The sequence below is a fragment of the Neophocaena asiaeorientalis genome, unplaced genomic scaffold (genome assembly GCF_003031525.2).
Source record: "Neophocaena asiaeorientalis asiaeorientalis breed wild unplaced genomic scaffold, Neophocaena_asiaeorientalis_V1.1 scaffold402, whole genome shotgun sequence".
Lineage (NCBI taxonomy): Eukaryota > Metazoa > Chordata > Mammalia > Artiodactyla > Phocoenidae > Neophocaena > Neophocaena asiaeorientalis.
The window spans coordinates 73,369-97,824 of record NW_020185319.1 but is presented as its reverse complement, the minus strand read 5'-3'; the positions used below and the strand labels follow the sequence as shown (position 1 = coordinate 97,824).

Sequence of the window (24,456 nt, the reverse complement as noted above, 5' to 3'; positions counted from 1 at the left end):
AGAGGGATCTTTGTGTCTCAGTCTCAGGAGGGCCCTGGGGTCTTGGGGATGCTGCCCCTCCCCGCGAGGTTGGAGGCTCTAAAAGTCTGAGCCCAGGACCTATGTCTGCCCCTCTCCCATGGGGATAGTGTGTGTTTGTTTGTTTCTTTTTCCTGCCACATGCGGTGGGTCTTACCAGTGCTCTGGGAGCAACAGGGTTTTGCTAACCTTCCCCCAGCAACACAGGGCTTTTGTTCCTCAGGAGAGAAATTTCGGGAAGAATGGGGCTTCCCGCGTTTCCAGCAATGGCAGCCACTCCCCTCCTGTAGGCCTTCACTACCCAGGGAGTCTCCACGTGGTCTCCAGCTCCGCCCTGTCTGTGTTCTTCCTCTTATCTGTATAACAAAACAAATCACCACACATTTAGTGGTTTAAAGCAGCTCACAGCTCGGAGGCCAGACGTCGCAGTGGGATGGCCACGCTCTCTGCTCGGGTCTCCCAGGCCAAAATCAAGGCACTGGACGGGGCGGCCTCTTCTCCGGGGCTCCGGGGGAGAGTACGCTCCGGGAGTTCGGGGTCAGGGGAAGTGAGTTTCTGGCGGTTTAGGTCGGAGGCCCCTGTGTCCCTGCCCGCTGTCGGCTGAGGGCCTGTCTCAGCATCTTCTCACACTCACATCTGTCTTCAAAGCCAGAGACGATGCACCGGCTCCTTCTTGGGCTTTCGTTCTTCCAGACTCCCCCTCTGACCCCCATCCGTTTCCAACTCAGAGGTAAAGTGCCCTGCCGATATTTTGACCCGAGTCTCACTATGTCGTCTATTTATTTGCAGGTTTTCTTACTGTCTTTGCAAAGGCTTAGAATCGGACTGTAGCCAGGGCGGCTCTGTCCTGTCTGCATATTCAAGCGTCTTTCTACCCGCTTCTACCTGCAGAGTCTCGGAGGCCGGAGCTGAGCCTCCAGCTGACGGTAAGTCCTCAGCAAGAGAGCAGAGCTGTGTCGATCAGAATAGGTCCCGGTCCTCAAATCCCAGGCGTCCCAGTGTAGAAAAATTCTCGTAGGGAAGGTGACCCGGGGAGCAGCCATCTCCTTGCCAAGGGGGATCCCTCTCTCATCCCGCTCCGTAGCTTAGGGCTGAAGTTGGAGGCTCACAATCTGGGGCAGCCCCCCGAAAAGTGCCCCTACAACAGCCTGGGACCCGCTTTGCAGGCAGAATTGGGGTGATGTCATTGCCTTAGGGGATCATCTAGGACTTGATTTAGGGGAAGGTTTGGTAGGAGGGGGGGGTCTCTTGCTTTAGGGCGTGAGAAGCATGAACTAGCAGGAAGGGACCCCCATGGCTCTGAGGGTGAACCCCCCAACCACCAATTTCTCTCCACTCATTCACGTTTACTCTCATTCTCTGCTGTCCATCCAGCTAGATGTGTAGCTCCTCCCATCCCACTGTCACCTCCGCACCTGACTTCTAGTGACCTCTAACCCCACCCCCCCTTCCAGTTGAGTCAAGGCCCAGACGTTGCTTTCTTAACCTAAGAGTATTTCGTTTTTCCTTCTCCTGTTAAAGACGAAAGAAAATGGGCGTGAGAGAGGTGTTCAGAGCCACCCAGCTTACTAGAGGCCGAGCCAGCACTAGCCCCCAGGGCTCCTGTCCGGAGGAGGCTGGGCGGGGCCCTCATCGCTAAGCCCCGCCCCTCCCCACCCTCCACCCCTTCAGACCTTCTCACGGATTTCCTCTCCTCCAGGGGCAGGACTCTGATAGGAGGTCATGGAGAGAGAACCCAGTAAGATGATATATGTATATTTTTATGCCATACTTAAGTATTAAACAATGAGCACGTTTACTGTTGAAAAAATCAGAAAATGTGAAAAACAAATCCTACCGCGTGAAGGTAACCATTGCTAACATTTTGCGTGTTTTCTATAGAATTTTTTTCTTTACATGTTTATGAAAACCCATTCCATGACGATGAAGCAGGAAATGGAGTAGAGGGTCACAGACCACTGTTTTTGATCCACGCTGTTGGGCCCGCCTTCCTGTATTAGCTTCCTGGGGCCGCCATCACAAGTACCACAGACTGAGTGGCTTACACAACAGAAATTGAGTCTCACACAGTTCAGGAGGCTGGAAGTCTGAGATCAGGGTGTGGGCAGGGTTGGTTCCTCTGAGGCCATGAGGGAGGAGGACCTGCTCCAGGCCTCTCCGCGAGCTTCTGGAGCTCTGCTGGCAATCCGTGGTTTCTGCTGCATCACCCTGACCTCTGTCTTTCTCTTCGCATGGACTTCTCGCTGTGTCTCTGTGTCTAAATTTCCCCTTTTCATAAGGACGCAGCCATATTGCGTTAAGATCCACCCCAGTGACCTCATTTTCACTCGATCGTCTGCAAAGACCCTCTTACTAAGTAAGGTCATGTTCTGAGGTCCTGGGGGCTAAAACTTCGACAGAGCTTTTGGGGGAACACAATTCAACCCATTGTACTTCCCCTCCAGGATGCTATCTCAGGGAACCCCGTAGCTGTTGGGTCACTTCAGGTTATAATAGAATAGGCCCCCCTCCGTTGCCAACTGTCTGTGAACATCTTACTCTCATGCCCAGTCTCCAGCTTCTCCCTCCCCCGTGTGGAGCCAGAGGTCTGGGGCCTCACCATGGGAAGGGAATGTGATCTGTTCTGTCTCTGCTCCTTGATTCTTCCTTCTCACTGGATTCCCTCCTTTCTCCTCCAGGGTCAGGGTATGAGGAGGGGAGAGTAGAGGAAAAAATAGCTCAAATTTTCCCCTGCTTGGTGTTATTTGTAGCTCTCACCTGCCTAGTGCTGGCTGCCCTCAACTCTGCAGGAGGCCACGTGATGGCCCTTTGTCGGGGTGCCCAGCCTGGGACACCAGCAGTGGCTCTCTGCAGACCTCCATGCTCTTGGCTCAGTGGTCCTGCCCCTCAGGACCTGCTCTCTTCACCCTGCCAGCAGCCGGCTCCATCAGCACCCCTGCAGTAGGGCTTTAAGCCCACTTAGCTTCCCCACCATCCACTTGGCTCCCCCGGGAACCCTCCCATCCTTGATCCAGCAAACGTGCAGCTGGCTTCCGCTCCTGCACCCTCCCCTCCCCTGGCTGCCGTGGGGAGCCTCTGACTTCTGAATTCTTCAGCTGGAAAGCTGGCTCCTGTTTCTGGGTTCCTGCATGCCCTAAACATTCAAAGGAGCCCCCCTGTGGGGAGTTTCTGCAGCTGGACATACGCCAGCCTGGGGGTGTAGTTCTCCCTTTTTCCAGGCTCCCTCCAGCACCCATGAACAGTTTTCTTGGAGCACACCCCCTCTTGGCTTGCAAGGGGAGCAATCCCCAACTAGGATGGGAGGCAAGCCCCGCGGTACACTTGCTCAATAGACAGCTCTCCTTCGATAATTTCCCTCCCCCAAAGGAAGGAATCTGTTAGGGTGTGTCTGGACGCTCCTCCTTAGAACTTGGGGTGTTTGGGATTTAGCTGAAATTTCCAGGCACGTGGGAAAAAATCCCATCCATTCTCCTGTTACACATCTGTGAATCATATGCTATGTATCCTGCTTTTTTCACTTGCTGGTGTTGTTGGAAGATCATTCCATGTCAAATATTTATAATATTTTAAGTTGATTCATAGCTTGGCATGCTTTAATTGTATCATAATTTATTAACCAATCTCTTATTTTTAAGCACTTAGGTAGCCTCCAATTTTTTTTAAAAAAGACACCCTCAGAATTCTTTATGGAGTTTCTATAATTCTAGAGTTTTAGTGTCTCTGCAGAATTCTTGGATCAAACTCCAGTGTGTCTCTATCCTGAGTAGGAACTTACCTAGGACCAACCTCGTGTCTATTCAGGAGAGATAGGTGTGGGGTCCAGTTGATGCTTCCAGCCACAGTAAATTTGCTCCTGAACCTTCGTGTTCCGGTTCCCTGGGAAAATGAGGAAAGGAGGAGGGCTCAGGAGAAGTCATCAGATCTTGTCCCATATTTGGTAAGTGGCAGAGCCAGACCGGGACCACTTCCTGGGCAGAGATGAGCACAGTTCAGCCCAGAACAGGTCTTAATAATAAAATTTACTGTCGAGAAACTACATCTACGAGAGGAGAAGCAAACAAAACTTAGCAGGATCCACGGATAGCACTGATCGCCCCAGGTTAATAGACCTCCAGTTGCCTTAGCTAAGTGCCATTGAATGGACTCCACCTTCTAGAACCCATTTTTATATTTTCCTGTGAATTTCCTCAACACCAGGGGCAGGAATGGTGATAGAAGCTTTGGGTTAGAAGATTAGTAGGCCACAGATATTTTTAAAACGATAATTTTAAAGGCATGATCATATATGAAATGCCCATTTGTCATAGAAGAGCTTAGAAGATTCATCTAAGTACAAAGAAAAAAATGTAAAATTGGGCATCATCCAAGTATGCAAAGCTAACTACTACTTGCATTTTGTCTTACATCATTTCAGAGACTGTTCTGTGTGAGTGTGTGTGTGTGTGTGTGTGTGTGTGTGTGAGATCAAATAGTTTTCAACCACCTTTTTCAGTTGCCAGTATACAATCGATAAATTGTCTTCTATGGTTTTATTTTTATTAGCTACATGACGTTTATTTCTCTTTGGTTGTGGTATATTCATTTAACTCGTCCTCTATAGTTGGATATTTAGTTATTTCTGTTTTCTCAGAGTTTTACCAGATTGTAATAAATATCTTGGCTGCTAAATCTTTGCCCGAACTCATGACTGTTTCTTCAGAATAAATTTCTATTAATTAAATTTCTGGGTAGCGGCAGGGGAGGGTAGTAAATTGTACATTTATTACTGCGACTCAGGGACGTGTATTCATTAAGTAGAAAAATAATTCAGGTTCAAGCCTCAAAGTTGGGTCCCCATCACATTCCAAGGTGAGGGCTTTGCTCTGATAAACGGGGTTCTTGGGAGGAGCCCCCATGCCACCCCGTGCCTGGGGTGTTAGAGCAGTTGATTCTGAGGCTGGAGGCAAGCTTGGCCTCTCATGTCTTCTCCCCCCACCCCAACCTCTGCCTCCACAGGTGTCTGCTTTTCCCAGACCAGCAAGGAAGGACCATGTGCCAGGTGAGTGTGGCATTTCTTTCAACTGCGCTTCTTGTTTTACCATGGATTTCAGGATGCTTGTAAGAATTAATCCAGTCAAACACAATGCAAACAGAAATCAGGATCCGTGAACATAGGAAGAGAGCGGACGATCAAGGCCATGGGAAAGGCAGGGTGGGGGCAGTACAGAGGCTGCTGCGGTTTATTAGCTGCGCTCTGAATTTATGCCTGACATGCCCGGCACTTTAAAAAGACAGATTCCATCCCATATATGACTTGTGTTGTCTGGGACAAGCCTATCACCTTCCCAGGGGGAATAAAGCTTTTTAGGATATTGAGACATTTATGTGATGGGTCTTCATACGTGAGATATAGCAGGCAGGTTCCTCAATGATAGCAACGTTCAGATAAACACAACAGCAGATCTCCTGTGACTTTTTTTTTCCAGTATAAAGAATGGATGTTGTGCCAGTGCAGAAATCTGTGATTACAGTTGTTGGAGGAATCCAGACACTCAGGTCTGCATAAAGAGCTGTGTTACGGCTCACTCTGACCTAGATAAAACACTGCGTGATCTAGAGGGGCGAGTGAGTGGCGTGCGCTTCAAACTGCTGTTCGTAATCATTTTTGACACAGATGGAGCTTAAACAGCTCAAAGCTTCCGTCTTCGGCAGGGGCAGGAGGGAAGATTGTGCGAGCTCGCCTGCCTCCTTCTCTCTCCGTGACTTAGACCTCACCCATTGCCCTTGACCTCCCTCGCGTCCTTTCTCACTGGTCGTCATTATCTTTCTTCAGACATCACGATGTCGTTGTGTTCTGTCAGCCGGTCATTCTCACATGCCTCTGTTCCTAAAGGGCCTCCCTCTTTACCCCGGGCTCTAGGGTTGTATGAACTTGAAGTGCACTGGTCAGAATCCTGGAAGTTACAAGAGCGCGAAACCCAGCTAGAGCTAGTTGAGGACAAAGACAAAAATCTAGGCAGCAGCCCGAACTGGGAAGAGCAGGCGTGCAGCTGGGACTGGGAGAGTTCCGCCCAGGGACCCAGATCTCACCAGGTGTCTCTCTTGTTCTCTTGTCCCTGTTTCTGTGACTCCTTTTCTCATGCCGACTTCATCCGTATGGCCGGAAATAGGGTGGCCATCAGCTCTCACATCGACAAGCTCTGCCGCAGAATGGGACGAAGTCTCCTTTCATAGGGCCGGTTTGAAAGATCTTTGGGAAAGATTGGGATTGGTCCTGCTTAGTTCGAGGGCTGAGGGGCTGGGTCTGCAGAGGGGCGCTCCCAGGAGCACCATGTGCTTGGGGTGGGGAGGAAGGAGGATGTTAGTCCCAGAGGAAGATGAGACCTGGTGGATAAACATTGCAGCTGTCCACTCCAGGAAGGCAAGCATTCACAGGGTGTTGGTTTTGAGCTCAGGGACCTGTCTTTTTTGCTGCAGAATGCTCTATCTACAGGCGCTTTTTTTTTTTGTTTTAATTGAAGTATAGTTGACTTACAGTGTTGTGTTAGTTTCAGGTGTAGGGACCTGTCTTGATGGGAGTGTCTGTTGCTTAATAAAGCTGGGACTATCTGGATATCTGATACCAGGAACATCTGGGACAGGACCAATCTGAGAGGTTGAAAACCAGGTGGTGACACCACAGCCTCCTCAGAGGAGAGAGCTGACCACAACATGAGGCTGTCAGACCTGTATGTGAAGCTGGAGGTTTCATTTGGTGTCTTCTGGGGGAAACTTTTGTTTTGTAGGAAACCAAGTCTCACTGGGAGCTTCTCCCTGTTATGGCTATGTGTGATAAAGATGATGCCAATAAAGCTTATAAAACTATCTGTTGAGCACTTGTGTGCCGGTCTCTGTGTTTTTCGTATATTGTTTCATGAATAAACCTGTGAGATAGATATTACCATTAACTCCTTCCCTCATTTTACAGGTGAACAAACTGAGGCTAGAGATGTTAAAATCCATTAGGCGATGGAGCTGGGATCTGAATGCAGGCAGACAGACAGACATAGAACTGGGCCCTTAATGATTAAACTGTAGTTTTATCTACCAATAGCAAATTCCCAGCAAAGGAATCCAGTAGTATTGATGTGTTCTAGACATGCATTGTCCATCACGGTAGCCAGTAGCCACAGGTAGATACCGAGCATCCAAAGTGTGGTTAATGTGACTGTGGGTCTGAAATTTTCAATTACATTTCAATTTAAAAACTGAATCAGAGTAAATATTTTTTCAGGAAACACAACTTTGTTTTGATAGGACTACATTTCAGCAAAGTGAAACTGAAAATAGTGTCTGAATTGAGATGTACCTTAAGTGGAAAATGGATGTACCTTAAGTGGAAAAAGTGGAAAACACACCAGGTTTTGAAGATGTGATATGATTAAAAAAGAATGAAAACTATATCAGTGATTTTAAAATTATGATATGTTGAAATTATATTTTGGATAGATTAGGTTAAAGAGGGATTAAAATTCTTTTTTTTTTTGAACTGTTTAAAAGTGACTATTAGAAATTTTTATTTTTTTAAACCACTTTGAGGTATGATTGACATTCAATCTGTACATATTTAATGTACACAATTTGATGAGTTTACAGATAAGTGTACACCCATGAAACCATCACCACGGTTAAGGCCATAAACTTATCCATTGCCTCCAAAAATTCCCCTCCCCCCACCTTTATAACTTTTTTTCTTTTGAGGTAGGAGCATTTAACATAAGATCTATCCTCTTAGCAAAATTTTAGGTATACAATACAGTATTGTTAAACACAGGCATGATGCTGCAGAGTAGATCTCCAGAAGTTTCTCATCTTCCACATCTGAAACTTTGAATCCTTTGACCAACCCTCCAATTTCCCCCTCCTCCCAGCCCCTGGTAGCCACCATGCTACTCTCTAATTCTATGAATTTCACTATTTGGGATTCCTCATAAGAGTGAGATCATTGTGGTATTTGTCCGGCTTATTTCACTTAGCATAATGTCCTTCAGGTCCATTTATGTTGTCACAAATGGTGGGATTTTCTTTCTCATGGCTGAATAATATTTCATTGTGTATATATATATATATATATATATATATACACATACACACACACCACATTTTCTTTATCCGTTCACCCACTGATGGACACTTGGGCTGTTTCCATCTCTTGGGTTATTGTGAATAATGCTGCAATGAAATGGGAATATAGACATCTCTTTGATACCCTGCACTAAGATAACATCATCTGCAAACAGATACCTTTATTTCCTCATTTCTGATGTGGATGCCTTTTATTTCTTTTTCTTGCCTAATTGCTCTGGCTGGACTTCCAGTACTGTGTTGAATAGGAGAGGCAAGAGTGGGCATCCTTGCCCTGTTCCAGAACTTAGAGGGAAAGCTTTCAGCTTTTCACCATTGAGTGTGGTGTTAGCTGTGGGCTTTTCATAAATGGCCTTTATTGTGTTGAGGTAAGTTCCTTCTATACCTAATTTGTTGAGAGTTTTTATCATAAAAGGGTGTTGAGTTTTGTCAAATGCTTTTTATGCATCTGTTGAGATGATTATGTGACTTTTATCCTTCATTCTGTTAATGTAGTGAATCACAGTGATTGGTTTTCATATGTTGAACCATCCTTGCATCCCACGGATAAATGCTACTTGGTCATGGTTTATGATTCTTTGAACGTGCTGTTGAATTTGCTGTGTTAGTCTTTTGTTGAGGATTTCTGCATCTGTGTTTATCAGGGATATTGGCCTGAGTTTTCTTGTGGTATCTTTGGTTTTGATATCAGGATGATGCTGGCCTCATAGAATGAGTTTGGAAGGATTCCCTCTTCTGTTTTTTGGAAGAGTTTCAGAAAGATTGGTACAAATTCTTCTTTGAATTTTTGGTAGAATTTACTCCTAAAGTTCCTGGGCTTTTCTTTGTTGACAGTTTGACAGTTTTTTGGTTACTTCTTCATTCTCTTTATTTGTTACTGGTCTGCTCAGGCTTTCTATTTCTTCTTGATTCAGTATTAGGTTGTATTTTTTTTAGAAATGTATCCATTTCTCCTAGGTTGTCCAATTTGTTGGTGTATAATTGTTCATCATAGTCCTTATGATCCTTTTTATTTCTGTGGCATGAGTTGTAATGTCTCCTCTTTCATTTCTGATTTTATATATTCCAGTCTTCTCTTTTTTCCCCCTTAGTCTAGCTATGGGTTTCTCAATTTTATCTTTTCAAAAAACCCTGCTAATTTGGGCTTAGTTTGTTCTTTTTCTAAAGGTGCAAAGTTAGGTTGTTTATTTGGTATCTTATTTTTAAAAGTAGGTGTTTATTGCTATAAACTTGCCTCTTAGTGCTGCTTTTGCTACGTCTCCTAAGTTTTGGTTTGTTATGTTTTCATTTTCATTTGTCTTGAGATATTTTCTAATTTCCTTTTTGATTTCTTCTTTGACCCAATGGTGTTTAAGAGTGTGGTTATTTAATTTCCATGTATTAAACTTTCTCCCATTTTCATTACTATTATTGATTTCTAGCTTTGTGAATAATTTCAATCTTCTTAAATTTGTTAAGATTTGCCTTTATGTCCTAACATATGATCCATCCTGGAGAACGTTCTGTGTGCTCTTGAGAAGAATGAGTATTATGCTGCTGTTGGGTAGAATGTTCCGTATATATCTTTTAGGGCTATTTGGTCTATAGTGTTGTTCAGTTCTGCTCTTTCCTTGTTGGTTTTCTGTCTGGATGAGAATGGAGTATTTAAGTCTGCTACTATTATTGTGTTGCTATCTATTTCCCTCTTCCGATTTGTCCATGTTTCTTCACATATTTAGGTGCTCTGATGGTCTGTGCATACATAATTGTTACATCTTCCTGTTGAATGGACCCTTTTATAATTATATGACTTTGTCTCTTGTGATAGTTTTTGACTTAAAGTCTATTTTGTCTGATATAAGTACAGCCAGACCTGCTCTCTTTTGATTACCATCTGCATGGAATATCTTTCTCCATCCCTTCACCCAACATGCGCCCTTATATCTAAAGTGAGTCTCCTGTGGACAGAAAATTGTTGGGTCTTGCTTTTTTATCCATTTGGCCACAGTATGTGTTTTAATTTGAGGAGTTTAGTTCACTTATATTTAAAGTATTGATAGGTATTGCCATTTTGCTGTTTTCTGTTTTGTAGTTCTCTTGTTCGTCTCTTCGTCTTTTGTGGTTTGAGGATAGCTTTGGTCGTGATGTACTTTTTCCTCTTTATTTTTGTGTACCTACTGTAGATTTTGTTGTGGTTACCACGAGGCTTGCATTGAATATTTAATAGTGTTAACAGTCTGTTTTAACCTGATAACAACTTAACTTCGATCGCATACAGAAACTCTGCACTTTACTCCCCCCTCCACTTTGTTATGACAGATTTTACTTCCTTTTACATTGTTTCCATTAACAAATCTGAGATAATTATTCTTACACTTTAGCCTTTTAACTTCTAAACAAATATTTAAAATGATTTACACACTAACATTATATATATATAATACTCAGTATAAATTAAAATTGTAATTTTGGTCCTTAATTCATTCAGAGAGAGAGAAAAGGAGAATGAAAGGGAAGGGGAGCCAAGCCCTGTTCTGTGTACATGGAATCCTTTCTCTGCTTTCCTCTTGTTGCCACCTTAATTTTGACCATATCACATGTTGATGATTATAATTGTACCCGAACTTTATTTTTATTATTATTTTTTTGGCTGCGCCATGTAACTTGCAGGATCTTAGTTCCCCAACCCGTGCCCCCTGCAGTGGAAACATGGAGTCCTAACCACTGGGCTGCCAGAGAATTCCCTATAATTGTACCCGAATTTTATTCATTCTCTCCCTCCCAGTGATTCCCACCTCAGTGATGCAGTGACCTTCCACATCAGTTTGTCTTTGGTAACTCCCCTTCTTAAATACTGTGATGGAGTCCCCATTGCACGTATGAAAAACCCTTTGTTTGTCCTATGATCTGACCTCTCTCTCTCACTCACACACACACACACACACACACACACACACACACACATTCCCCTTATACTCTATACTATCATTCCCTACTGTCATATATTTGCAGTTCCTAGCAGATTTTCCTTGCCTTTGCTCAGGCCATGCCTCTTGATAGGAATATCCTTCAAACATCAGAACAATTTATTTTTCATGATTCTGCTGACGTGTAACCTCCAATGAGGCTTAACTTGACATCAGGATGTTGAATTTGACTTCTGTCTTCTTTGTGTCTGTTCTGTACTTAAATGTACTTCCGTCATAGCCTTCAGTGTATTGTTACCACACAGCAGTCTCTTACATTCATCTCACTCCACCAGACTACAAATGCCCTAGAACAGAAGCAATGTGGCATTGAGCTTTCAACCTCAAGCACCATGCAGAACACCAGTGACGTACCTGGTCTTCCGTAGATGCTTGCTCACTGAATGGATGGATGGATGAATGGATGAATAGAGATCCAGAAGTGAGATGTTTTCTAATGATCTTTTTTTTTCTCTCCCACGAAATGTCGTACAAAGTTAGGGGCATGCTAAGCTTCCTATATAACTTAACATGGGGAAACCTGACCTCCGAAGGTGGTAAGATCCATCTCCTCTACACCTTTGCCATAATACTCTGTGCTGAGCACTCCAGTTTAATCAGGAGTGTGCTGTTCCAGGGGTCGTTATCATTCAGAGACGTGGCTGTGGGCTTCACCCGTAAGGAGTGGCAGCAGCTGGACCCTACGCAGAGGACCCTGTACCGGGATGTGATGCTGGAGAACTACAGCCACCTGGTCTCCGTGGGTGAGGAAGGCTTCCTGTGTCCCCCCTGCCCGCCGCTTATGTCTGAGCTCCTTTCTTTTCTCTGTTACATAAGACCCCGTTAAGTACTAAAAATGTTTGGCCTTGGGTTTCAACCATCAGTAAGTCTTGTTCTCATCTCACCTGGATTATTTGTGAATTTTCCTCCCAAGTGAAATAGCTATTCTTTGGCTGAGATGTAAATGTTCATTAGGCAGTCTGAGCCTTCTGCTTCCTTGGATGGCCCAGGTGGCTCAGCAAAAATCTTGTAACTGTTTCTTATGAATAGGGTGTCAAGTCACCAAACCAGCTGTGATCTCCAGGTTGGAGCAGGGGCAAGAACCGTGGATGAAGGAGGAAGAGATCCTCAGATGGAGCTTTCCAGGTGAGAGAGAACCAGCCTGGAGGAGGACAATGGACGTGAGACTCCAGGAGGTCACAAAGCAGAACCTCAGATTATTTTTGTTTCACACATCTGTGTTAAAAGCCTTGGATCTTTGCAAGCAGCTATGGACATCTGACTCAAGACCTTGAAATGCCCAAATGATTCCTGCTACCTGCATACATCACACGTCACTGCATGATTACTCTCCTTTCCCTGGATTTTAGAGAAAGACATATTCTTTTAAAGTTTATCCATTCATTCTATTCCACTGCCCCCTTCTAAGACCTTGCTTTCTCAGTCTTTCTCTAGAATCTTCAGGCTTACGCTTGTCCCCATGGTTATAAAACAGGCTTTCTCATGCTTTCAGGGGTTCATAGATTTGTCCTATTTTAAAATAACTGTGTTATTTTGTGTCACTCATTTTTATTTTAGTTGTCTTTTCTTTCAATGCCTTAAACAGTTATTTTCTACCTTTTATATGACTTTAAATTCATCTTCTTTCAAGACTATGTAACATGTCCCCATTTTGTCTGATACGTTATAACTGAAGCTTTTCCCCCATCTCAGTGTGATCCCACAGGGAGCCGAGCCTTTGTTTTATTCATCTTTATTTCTGCACGACACACATAGTATATATTGACTAACCCCCTCTACTGTCTAGGACAAGGATCCTTTACCAAGCATTTGTTCAGGGCAGTTGTTATTAATCAGGGGGGTACCCCAGACTCACTGGGGGAGCTTTAAAAATGCCCCCTGGCTGGGTCCCAACCCAGAAAATCCTGCTGGGGAAGATCACTAGGCATTGATTTTGTCTCTTAGGAATTCAGCAGTGGGGCTCAGGGAACATAAGTATTTCTAAACACAGGAATTTTCATGGTTCCACTGGGTATTAGTGCCCAAGGTGAAATAGCGGGGTATTTGTGGTTTAAAATGTAAGTAAAGGAAAAGCAAATAAATATCTAAGCATAGGCTGAAGAATTCGACAGTTAAGATTCTCCAAGTAGATTCCACAGTGCTGTGGAAACCAGCTTGCCCAAGGAATGTCAGTATGGGTTTAGTGGAGGGGCTGATCTGCAGGCATATGGGAAGGGGACACGTAGGGTTGGGTTGTCGGCCAGATTTGGTTTTAAGGGAACCAAATGAAGAAAACGGTCATCTGAGCAATCAGAACACAACAGGGAATCTTCCCAGGGCAAGGACGGCTTGCATTCGGTTCTACGGTTCTTGTGTCGATGTACTGGACATCGTAAAGACCACGTAGATCCATGTGAGAATAAATCGCTGCAGAATGAACCTCTGACTCTAGGAGAATTCCTGTAACAGTTAAAGAACTTGATGCTTTGAGAAAATTAATTTGATATACAGAATGGAGGGCAAGTTAAGGTGGGAAGGGCACAGGAAGTGCAGGTGAGAGAAAAGCCTATTTGCAACCTAGGAATAAAGTGAGGGGAACTCACACTTCATTCAGCCCAAGTCCTTTGCTCCTATTTCCTAAACACCCTTCTCCCTAGAGTCCCCTGAAAACTCTGGTCTGTCTTTAGTCTTCGTTCATAATTCCTAAATACCCTTATCTCCTGATGGGGCCTCCTTATTAGGTCTTCCCCTTACCTAGGGATGCTAGAGCTAGTACCGGCCTGTGATGGCCAATGGTGGCAGAATCCTCTGGCTCTGCATTCTGTGATGTCATCCTCAAATTGGTCACATTGGGGAATGCTTTCACCATGGAGATTGGTAATCGACACAGATCGGGTTTTGTTTTTCTCTTGGTGACCTGGTTCATCAGCACATCAATGCCTTGAGTCCACTATCCTCTAGTTTTTCTCTTGCGTGTGTTTTCACCTTCTTCCCAATTTAACGTGCGGACTTGATAATAGCAGAGCTTACATATATTCACCGTCAGGGTTTTATCTGTTATCAGTTCTCTCTCTTTTTTTTCTTTTCAGAAGCCAAGGGAGTAGGAAGTGTTTGTAGTAGGATTATGATTATGATTATTTAATCTGGGCAATCAGGTTTGAAACCACGAAGTTAATCCTCCTTCCAAACATTTCTGAAATAGTTTAGTTCTGTGACGTGCTCCTGGAAAGATAACACGTTTGTGTCCTTATTTATTTTTTCCCCTAGAAGTTTTGCAAGTTGATACCCAAGTAGAGAGACAACGGGAACACCAAAACAAACTTTTGAAGCAAGTTGCACTCCTAGACAAGAAAAAATTGACCACAGAAGGGCACAACGCATGTAACACAGTCGAAAAAAACACCTGTCGGAACACAAACGTCGTTTCTTCAGGACAACAGGTGCCTAAGTGCGAGTCGTGTGGAGCAGCCTTGCCGGGTAACACGGGCGTTACTCCTAACGCGTACCTTGCAAGAAGGGGATTTGAATATGATGCACAGGGGAACTTATTTCTCTATTCTAAGCTGGAAACTCCACGTTCTGGGGCACACCCACGTGAATGTAACCAATGTAGAAATGCTTTAAGCCATGACCAAGCCCTTAATGCTGATCAGAGAACCGACAGTAACGAGAAACCCCACAAATGTACCAAATGTGGGAAAGGCTTCTCCCATAAATCAGAAATCATCACCCATCAGAGAGTCCACAGGGATGAGAAGTCCTCTGGATGCAATGACCAGGGGGATGGCCTGAGGGAGGAGAAGGTTTGCCTCAGCAAAAAACGTCCGGGAAACCACACAGACGAGAAACCCGGCGGAAACGGCAAATGCGGTAAAAAGCTCTCCCCAGAAACAAGCCTCTCCATACCCGAGGCCATTCTGGCTGGAGAGAAGCCTTATAAGTGTTCAGACTGTGAGAAAATCTTCTCCCACAAGTCACGTCTTATCGAACACCACAGATCCCACACGGGAGAGAAACCCTATGGCTGCGAAGAATGTGGGAAATCTTTCTCCCGGAAGTCATGCCTCATTATCCACTACAGAACCCACACAGGAGAGAAGCCCTATGGCTGCAGCCAGTGTGGGAAAGCCTTCTTCCAGAAGTCACACCTCATCCTTCACCAGAGGACTCACACTGGAGAGAAACCCTACGAGTGCAGCGAATGCGGGAAGGCTTTCTCCCAAAACTCCTGCCTCATCATACACAAGAGAACCCATATAGGCAAGAAGCCCTATGAATGCTCTGACTGTGGGAAAACGTTCTCCCAGAAGGCGAACCTCATCAGACACCACAGAATTCACACCAGGGAGGAACTGTACGGATAAAGTGAGAGAGAAGTTTTCATCAGGAATTCCCAACACATCTAGGAATGAAAACCCTGTGGATTTTGTGAACATGGAAAATCCTTCAGCAAGATGTCCAATGCCACTGTGGGCAGACCTTCCTACCTACTTGGAGAACTAGGAAATGCTTATTCTCTTAAAACTAAGGATAGAAGGGTAATGATGCTCTAGAGGGATCTATTTTTATAGGATAAACTTAAACTTAACTATGAAGTGTATCTGTGTCTACATTAACTGTGGCTATTGAGCTCTAAGTGAATAATTTAAACCATTAATATAACAGATTGAATAAGCCGCAGAACAATCCCAGGGGTGTGTGGGGACTATGTTCCTGGAAATGCTACATAAACAGAATTTTATTTTACTTATTTTTGAACTGCATTTGTAGTTGAACATAATTGTGAACTTGTAGACACAGATACCATAATATGTAGGATGACATCTATCAAGAGTTTCCACGCTGAATGACACCCTTTTGTCTTTAATATACGTTATAACTGGGATTTACTACTCAACCGGAAGTCCATACACTGTACCACATACCATTTGGTTTTTTGTTTGCTGGCAAGTATTACAGAGCCCCCCTGGATCTGGAAACCAGCAATTTCATGACATCCCCTGATCTCTCTCCATCAACTAGTTTATAAGTCATGTTAAATGAGTAAGGTTGGGACTCCCTTTTCTGGCAGTATAGTGGACCACCTAAAGTGAAAAATGTTCCACTGTAAACCACTTGAAATTATGGACAGTAACAGGTAACATTCTTTTAAATGCATAATTCAGCTTGCAAGAAAATCAGTGAGGTTTCCAGGTGCCAGTTCCAGAGGGAACTGAAAAGTGTGTGAGTTGATGCTGTAAGCTGCCCTGTAGTTTTGTTTACCCAGAAGCTTGGGTGTTAAAAGCTATAGGCAGAAGGCTTGGCACTGAAATACCTCATAAATTGAGAAATTTCAAAAGCCTGTACATATAGGGAAAGGGTGGACCAGAGAAAAACCTGCTCATTTGCTCAGGAAGCTTGCCTGTCTTTCCCTGGACTCTGGTAGGGAAAGAATTTACCCTGATGATTCACAAGCTGTGACCTGCACCTCTTACGAGTTAGAATTGTGAATTTGCCCTACTCATGCCCCAGTTGAAAAACTGAACAATTAACATAGAAATTTGTCCTGGTCTTTGAAGCAACTTTACAGAAGCAAACACAAACTATTCTTGGAGAAAGACACCCTCAACCTGTGTTTCCCAGGTTTCTGACATACAAACCCAAGATGAGGTCATAATCCAGAATAATAAAATGTGAAGAAAGTCAACAGACATTTTAACAGAATGAAAACCTCAAGTCTTTTAAGGTGATAGAAAAATCTGAAATTCTATAAAAATGACTGTCTTGAAAAATGATAAAAAACAAAAAATCAAAACTGCATGAAAGCAAAGACACAAAGAAAGATAACTGGCTTATTTGGAAAAAGAACCACATAGGGTGTCTAGAAATGAAAAATATAGTCACTGAAATTTAAAACTCAACGTTAAAATATTCTACATGTCAAACAGATTATACTCAGCTGAAGAAAATGGGAACAGGAAGGCAGAGCCATAAGCCAATTCACAGAATTCAGTATATAGAGAGGTGGAAAATGTGAAAGAATGGGGGAAGAGACATACAAATGAGAAGAGCAGGCACTTCCCTGGCGTCCAGTGGTTAAGACTCCAAGCTTCCACTGCAGGGGGCACGGGTTCGATCCCTGGTCAGGGAACTAAGGTCCTGCACGCTGCAAAGCACGGCCAAAAATACTAAAAAAAAACAAAAAGAGAGAGAAGAGCAAACAGGAGCTCCTTAAAGACAAAATGAAAAAAACGGAAGAAAAGTAAATATTCAAAGATGTATTGGCTCAGATTTAACAAAAGATGTGCATTAACATGCATATGTGTGTGAAATACATATGTATATATATATATGCATATATAGACATGCAATATATGCCTAGCTGAATAACTAAAAATAAGTTCACATCTAGATGTACTCGATGTATATCCGTCCAGAGTTTAGCTAAGCTGCTCTCTAGTATTGCTGCCTCATCACCCATCGTGTTTGGTCAGATGGCTGCAGGGACCTTAAGCTGACACAAGCCCCTTGTGCAAGGACATGCCCTATAGCAGCCGCTCGGCCACAAGCAGATGTAAGTCCCTGGAGTGACTGCCCCGCAGCCCTTGTGATCAATAGTGGCTCACCTGCCTCCCAGTGCCTGTAAGCTTTACACACCCTTTAGCCAGGACCCCCGTGAGCTTACCAAAACCCTGCTCTTTGGGTTTGGATTGCCCAATCTGGTCCTAACCTAGAAACCCCAGAGCACTCCCCCGTGGACCCTAATACAGGGATGTGTGCCAAGTCCAGTCCCTGTTTGCACTCCGCCTTGACCCCCACCCTGGGGCCCCTCCCGGTGTGCTGTGTGCTTGGTCCAGGCCCTGTGAGTAATAAACTTGCCGATTTCGATTTCTCCGTGGTCTGTTGCTGAACCCACTCATCGTCCTACACCCTGTGCTCCACTTAAGTGTTAATTTCACGAAGTCTTCACAGTTGGGAACAGGATGGTAGAGTCTTGCAATCAGCTGGTGGAGAAATGCCTTTGTCTGGCAAACGGGCTGTGGCTGTGTCTCCCACAGGTTGCTGCCCCGCGGAGGGTGAACTCCCCCAGTGGGTGTTAGACTTTGGGTGTACTTCCCCACTCTAGGCACAGACCCAGCTGCTGACTGTTAGGAGACTTGGCCCCGGTTTCCAAAAGGTCCTGTCGGGGCAGGTGAGGGCTGAGATGCACCCTGCCATGAGCACTCAGCCACCACCGACTCACCAAAGCACTGGTTCTAGGCTCCGAGGTCCCAGCTCCGGTGATCCTGCTGCCTCTGTGCTGGTGGGGGTGAGCCCGATCCTAGTGAGGGAAGCAGCTGTCTATGAGTCCGGCTGCCCGGGATTCCACTGCAGACCTTTATGGTAACATCCCCAAGGCCAAGTCAGTTGTCCGCGTGGCGGGTAATAGAGAATTAGAAGCTGAAACTTGAAACGGTATGGCATCTTCGAAAGTTGCTGAGTGAGTGAATCTTGAAAGTTCTTATCACAAGAAAATAAAATGTGGCAATTACATGAAGTGATGTTCACTACAGTCACCACGGTGATCATTTCGCAATGTACACAAGTCGTGAATCATTGTGTTGTACTACCTGAAACCAATAGGATGTTATGTGTCAATTATCTCTCAATACATAAATAAACTGAAACTTGAAACTTGCTGCGTCTCAGGACTCAAAATATTTTGAAAGACTTTGTACAGCAGGAGGGAGAGAAAAGGGTCCAGTCAGCCTTTGAAAGTATCTCAATCTGGCCCGGAGCTGCTACTTCCCACCACAGAATTCGGCCGAAGACCCAAAATGCCACGCCGTGCAGGATCCTAGTTCCCTGACCAGGGATCAAACCCGTGCCCCCTGCAGTGGAAGCGTGGAGTCCTAACCACTGCCAGGGAATTCCCTGCATAACCTTTTAAAGGAACCTGGGGATGGAGGGCCACCATCAACAGACGCAGGCTGGGCCTCTACCCTGACGTACCTCAACGCCAAAGCAGGTGCAGCCACCTGTGCTCAGCAACCTGACAGCTCCCACCAAGGCTCCCCACCAGGCGGTCAAATGCAAAGGTTTCTTTGGTTGTGGTCATCACTCTCAATCATGTACAGTACGGATAACGGGACTGCTGGTGGCCCTCAGGCCTCACCTGGTCTTGGGAGATGCGCTGAAACAAATCAACCACAGCTACCAGGCCTGTTAGACTGCCAGCCCTAAGTGTCTCTTGAGTGAGGACTTCCTCATAGCCATAGGATTTGGGAAGGAATTGACGGGGGGCTTCCTGTGTGCCTCAGGGTCCCGAGCACTGGCCTCAGGGAGAAGCAGAAGGTAAGAACTAAGATGGCACGGACAGATGGACAGAGACCCCCTTTCATGAGATTGCTTTTTGTCTCCTCCTCCTTTTTTAAATTGAAGTATAGTTGGTTTACAATGTTGTGTTAGTTTCAGGTGGACAGCAAAGTGATTCAGTTATACTTATGAATCTTTTTCAGATTCTTTTCCCTTATAGGTTATTATAAAATATTGAGTATAGGGACTTCCCTGGTGGTGCAGTGGTCAACAGTCCACCTGTCAATGCAGGGGACACGGGTTCAAGCCCTAGACAGGGAAGATCCCACGTGCCGCGGAGCAACTAAGCCCGCATACCTAGAGAAAGCCCGTGCGCAGCAACGAAGACCCAACGCAGCCAAAAATAAATTAAAAAAAAATTGAGAATAGTTCCTTGTGCTATACGGTAGGTCCTTGTTCGTTGCCTATTTTATATATAGTAGTGTGTATCTGTTAATCCCAAACTCCTAATTTATCCCTCCCTCACTTTCCCCATTGGTAACCCTAAGTTTGTTTTCTATAATCTAGAGATTATCATACTAAGTGAAGTAAGCCAGACAGAGAAAGACAAATACCATATGATATCGCTTATATGTGGAATCTAAAAAAATAATGCAAATGAACTTATCTGCAAAACAGAAACAGACTCACGAGATTTCTGAGGCAGCTGCTAGTCATTCTGGTGTCCCACGTTGCCTGCACAGATCAGTCCTCCCCAGCCTTCGAATCAGTTTTCATAGACGTGCGGTTTCTCCAGCCAGGAGGTTAGGTAGGCGGTATTTACCGGCACTGATCCTGGCTCTAAGGCTTTCCTGACCGACCCTTCAGGAGGCATTTTTAGGAAAAGTTCCCCCTCACGGAATCTGGGACCCTGGCCTTGGGGGTACAAGCAGAGCTATCAAGTTTTCCGAATGCAGTTTATTATGTCAAGACACAAACGCGTTGCTTCTAAGCCTCCCTGCATTGGAAAGTGGGGTCCAAGCTGTCCAGCTGGGGTTTTCACAGCCAGCTCTGATGCTCTAAGACCCCAGAGAGGAGTCAGTCTTAGAGATTCTTGTCCTTGGCAGGACTCGAGAGCCGTGTCCCCTCCCTACAGCCAGTGTGTGAGACCCCAAAAGAAATCAGAGCTTGTCTATGGCTTATTCCTCCAACAAACATTTATTAAGAACTGCCAGGGTCGTGGATCTTAAAATGTAAGAACAGGATCTGCAATCTGGCTTTATGGGGCTAACAGCCTAATTGTGAGTGGGGAAGTGGGGGAGTGGGCAGGTGATTGGGAAGTGAAGCAGATGCTGAAATTACATTTTAGAGTGACAACTGTTGTAACTGAGAGGAGGAAGGAAAGGGTGGCGTTTTAGTCCGTTCGGGCGACTACAACAGAATACCATAGAGCTGGAGGCTTATAAACAACAGAAATGTATCTCTCACAGTTCTGGAGGCTGGAAGTCCAAGATCAAGATGCCGGCAGCTTCAGTGTGGTGACAACTTTCTTCCGGGCTCGTAGACAGCTGCTTTCTTGTTGGGTCCTCACAGGGCAGAAGGGGTGAGGGAGCTCTTCCAGGCCTCTTTCATAAGGGCACTAATTCCATTCAGGAGGGCTCCACCTTCATGACCTAATCACTTCTAGAGACCCCACCCCCTAATAACAAACTAATAATGGTGATTAGATTTCAACACGTGAATTTGGGTGGAGACACCTTCAGTCTACAACAGGTACAGTATCTGGACTGATCACTGAATAATACAAGGGATTTTCATAAGTGGAAACAGAGTGTACCAGGGGCAAAAAGCAGCATGAGTGAAGGCATGATGATTTGATCAGGCTTGTCTTTGTGAATAGCTTGAACCAGCCACAGTTCATTTCATGTACAACAAACTACATGGATCTTAAGGATGCATCTCTGTGAAGTTCTGCACAAACACCCACGTAACCACCACCCAAGTCAAGATACAGAACGTTTCCAGTACCCAGGCAACCTCCCTGTGCCCTCTGCCAATTCAAACCCTTCCCCCAGTTAACTACTATGATGACATCAACCGCCACAGATGAGTTTGTCATTGGCCTTTATTTCAATGGAAGCATCCAGAAGTGTCCTTTGTGTCCTGCTCCTTACACTATTACATCCGGGTGGTCCTTATTTTGCCAGGAGCCGTAGTTCATTCTTTTTCATTGCTGTGTAGTATTCCGTTGCATGCATATGCCACAAGCTGTTTGTATCTATTCTATGTTCATGAATGTTTGGATAATTTCCAGTTTTTGTCTATTATAAACAGTGCTGCCATAGACTCCTTACTCACTCCTCTTCAAAAGATTCTGTGTGGCTACGATTCAGAGCAGTGGTTCTCAACCAGGGGTGATTCTGTCCCCAGGGGATGTTTGGCAATGTCTGGTGACATTTTTGGTCATCACAACTTGGATGGGGGAGTGGTGTGTGCTACTGGCATCTCCTGGGTGGAGACAAGGGGTGCAGCTAAGCGCCCTACAACGCACAGGGACAATCCCCCCGCCACCAGAGAGAACTCTCCAGCTCAAAATGTCAATAGAGGAACTTCCTTGTGGTCCAGTGGTTAAGACTTCACCTTCCAGTGCAGGGGGTGTGGGTTCGATCCCTGGTCGGGGATCTAAGATCCCACATAGCTCACGGCCAAAAAACCAAAAACATAAAACAGAAGCAATGCTGTAACAAACTCAATACAGACTTTAAAAACGGTCCACGTAAAAAAAAAAAAAAAAAAAAAAGTCACTAGATGCAGAAGCAGCAGGCTGGAGTCTGATTTTGGAGTCCTTGTCTGCTGCACCCAGGTTGTGTCCAGTAGGCTTCGGGGAGTCACAGATGGTTCTGGAATGTGAGGTTTCCATCCGGGGGTGGTGGAGAGATTTCAGAACAGACTCCACCTGGCATCCAGCATTCGGTGACATCAGCCTGGTGGATGGCGCCTGGTGTCCTGGGGCCGACTACCCGCTGCAGTGCCCCCTGCATGTCCCGGTTCCGCAGCGTGTAGATGGCCGGGTAGAGCGGGGAAGTGAGGTTGATGTAGATGAATGAGACCAGCCTGTCCTCCTCCAGGGAGTGGCTGCTCGGTGGCCTGGCGTACACGGCCGTGGCGCAGCCGTCGTGGAGCATGGCCAGGCCACCGTGAGATGGGACGCCACCGTGTTGAAGGCCTTGCGGCGGCCCGCAGCCCCAGCAACGCCCCAGGATGACCAGCACCGTCCTGGCGTAGGAGAAAGGATCAGGGCCAGAGGCAGCACCGCCAGCAGCACGCAGGCCGCCAGCAGGACGTGCTCCTGCAGGTCCCGGTTCCCGCAGACCAACACCAACACGGCCGGGAGGTCGCGGAAGACGTGGTTGACTAAGCCCCCACGGCGGAAGGGCAGTTGGAAGATGGCCGTGGTGAGGCCCAAGGCCAGGAGAGAGCCCCCAACGCAGCAGGCGGCGAGAAGGCACCAGCAGAGCCCCGCAGTTGTGAGCTGAGGGCGGCAGACAGCCGGGTAGTGGCCCAGCAGCAGGCAGCCGGAGCCACAAAGAGGCCCATCTGGGCGGCCCCCAGGCGGCAGGAGGAAGCCGGCCAGCACGCGCGGAGTCAGCACTGGCACGTAGGCCGCCTACTCGGCAGACAGGTCCCCCAGGAAGAAGTACGTGGTGGGTGCAGGGCGGCGTCCACCACGGCCAGCCCCTGGATCAGCAGGCTTCCTGCCAGCGTGGCAAACAGAGGGGCAGGTGGAGGGCAAAGGGCAGCACCTGGGGCCCCAGGGGCTGCCCGGAGAAACCCAGGATTACAAACTCCTGTGGGGCGGTCCAGTTTGACGTGGGCCAGTGGCTCGTGTCGGGGCCTGGGGGAGGATGGACGCACAGCCTGGAGAGGAGCGTCAGGGCCTCTGCCTCTCCTTGGCCCGGAGCCCTGCGCCCAGCCTTCCCTGGCCCACCCGTAGCTTCCCCTCCCGCCACCCTTCCCAGGGCTTCAGCGCTTTCTCCCCAGTCCAGTATTTTCTACTCCTCATCTCCTGCAGCCCAACATCTTTCAGGGAACTGAGATGTTCGGAGCCACTGTCCATTCTCCCTTCCAGCCTCCTGTGCCCCGTGCATCCCAGGGACCCAGGTGTCTCCGTCACGCCTGTCCACCGCCCTGAAGTTCTGGCCAGCCTTCACACCGGCCGCACCAAGGAGCCTGGCCTCCCGGGTTCCAGCCTATAGTGATGACAATGGTGGGGCGGGGGGCTGAACCCCGGAAGAGGGCTGAAGGGGTCCCCATTTCTGCCGGCCAACCCAGAATAGCATTAGCATCTCTGGCTCACAGAGGCCCCGCCTCCTTCCCCTGCACTTGGCACCCCTCGGGGAGATCACAGCTCCCAGCTCTTTGCAGATAGACTCGTGTGCTCCTCTCTTACCTACCCCGGCCTTTGCTTCCTGTCGTATTTACTTGCCATTTCTTCCTCTTGGCTGGATTCAGGACAAACCCACGGTACTCCGGGGCCTGTGCCTCTTGGGCTCAGTTACAGGGAGAAAAATGACCAGGGAAGATGGCCCACCCCCTCCACGTTATGACGAGCAGCCTGAATGATAGCACCCTCTTCCGTGACTTATGCCCTACATCTCTCTCACGACCCACTCCCTTCTCTTAGCTGCATTTCCGCCAACACTTCCAATCCAACCAGTCTTGAACTAAATCCGTTCTTTCCACCCCAAACTTCCCCTCCTTCTGAGGGAGGAGCTTGCCTAGTGCCAAAATTGGAAACCAGGAAGGCATGGCAGGTGAGTTCCCTCTCCTGCTCCTTCAAGTACAACAGGGCACCACGTCCTGCTGGGCACACCTACAGCCTCCAGAGGCTCGCTTCTCCCACGACTCCTGCCTTCTCTTTCCTGAATGAGCACAGCGGATCCTACCTGGCCTCCTGCTCCCAGCTGCTTCCGTCCAAACACTTTTTCATACCACCAACGGGAACAGCCCTTCCAAAGGATGGATACCAATTCTTTGCTTAACTCTCCCTTCCTTACCTTCAGGCTTAAGTCCAAAGTCCTCAGCACAGCACAACGCCCAGCTTCACATCCTGCTGGTCCGATCCCCAGGAGTCCCA

At 46.5% G+C, this 24,456-nt stretch overlaps 1 protein-coding gene and 1 long non-coding RNA gene across 3 annotated transcripts; both read left to right on the top strand.

Moving 5' to 3' along the window:
- The first annotated feature begins 109 nt into the window (after positions 1-109).
- On the top strand, positions 110-6,826 carry LOC112392152 (uncharacterized). 2 transcript variants are annotated; one of them, XR_003001635.1, is made up of 4 exons: positions 110-944; positions 3,820-3,955; positions 5,014-5,056; positions 5,484-6,826. It is a non-coding gene; the product is annotated as an uncharacterized LOC112392152 (long non-coding RNA). The 2 variants fall into 2 exon arrangements; XR_003001634.1 differs by having other exon boundaries at positions 5,014-6,826.
- A 4,488-nt stretch (positions 6,827-11,314) lies between these two features.
- Positions 11,315-18,670, top strand: LOC112392147 (zinc finger protein OZF-like). The gene is made up of 3 exons (XM_024733688.1): positions 11,315-11,830; positions 12,117-12,212; positions 14,334-18,670. Exons 1-3 carry the CDS (start codon positions 11,479-11,481, stop codon positions 15,428-15,430), a joined length of 1,545 nt encoding a protein of 514 aa, XP_024589456.1. The 5' UTR covers positions 11,315-11,478; the 3' UTR covers positions 15,431-18,670.
- Positions 18,671-24,456: the final 5,786 nt, after the last annotated feature.

Coding starts and splice junctions, on each gene's coding strand:
- LOC112392147 (XM_024733688.1), top strand. CDS start 11,479: ATGGATGAATGGATGAATAGAGATCCAGAAGTGAGATGTTTTCTAATG. Junction 11,831..12,116: donor CAGCCACCTGGTCTCCGTGG/GTGAGGAAGGCT, acceptor TCTTATGAATAG/GGTGTCAAGTCACCAAACCA. Junction 12,213..14,333: donor CCTCAGATGGAGCTTTCCAG/GTGAGAGAGAAC, acceptor TTTTTCCCCTAG/AAGTTTTGCAAGTTGATACC.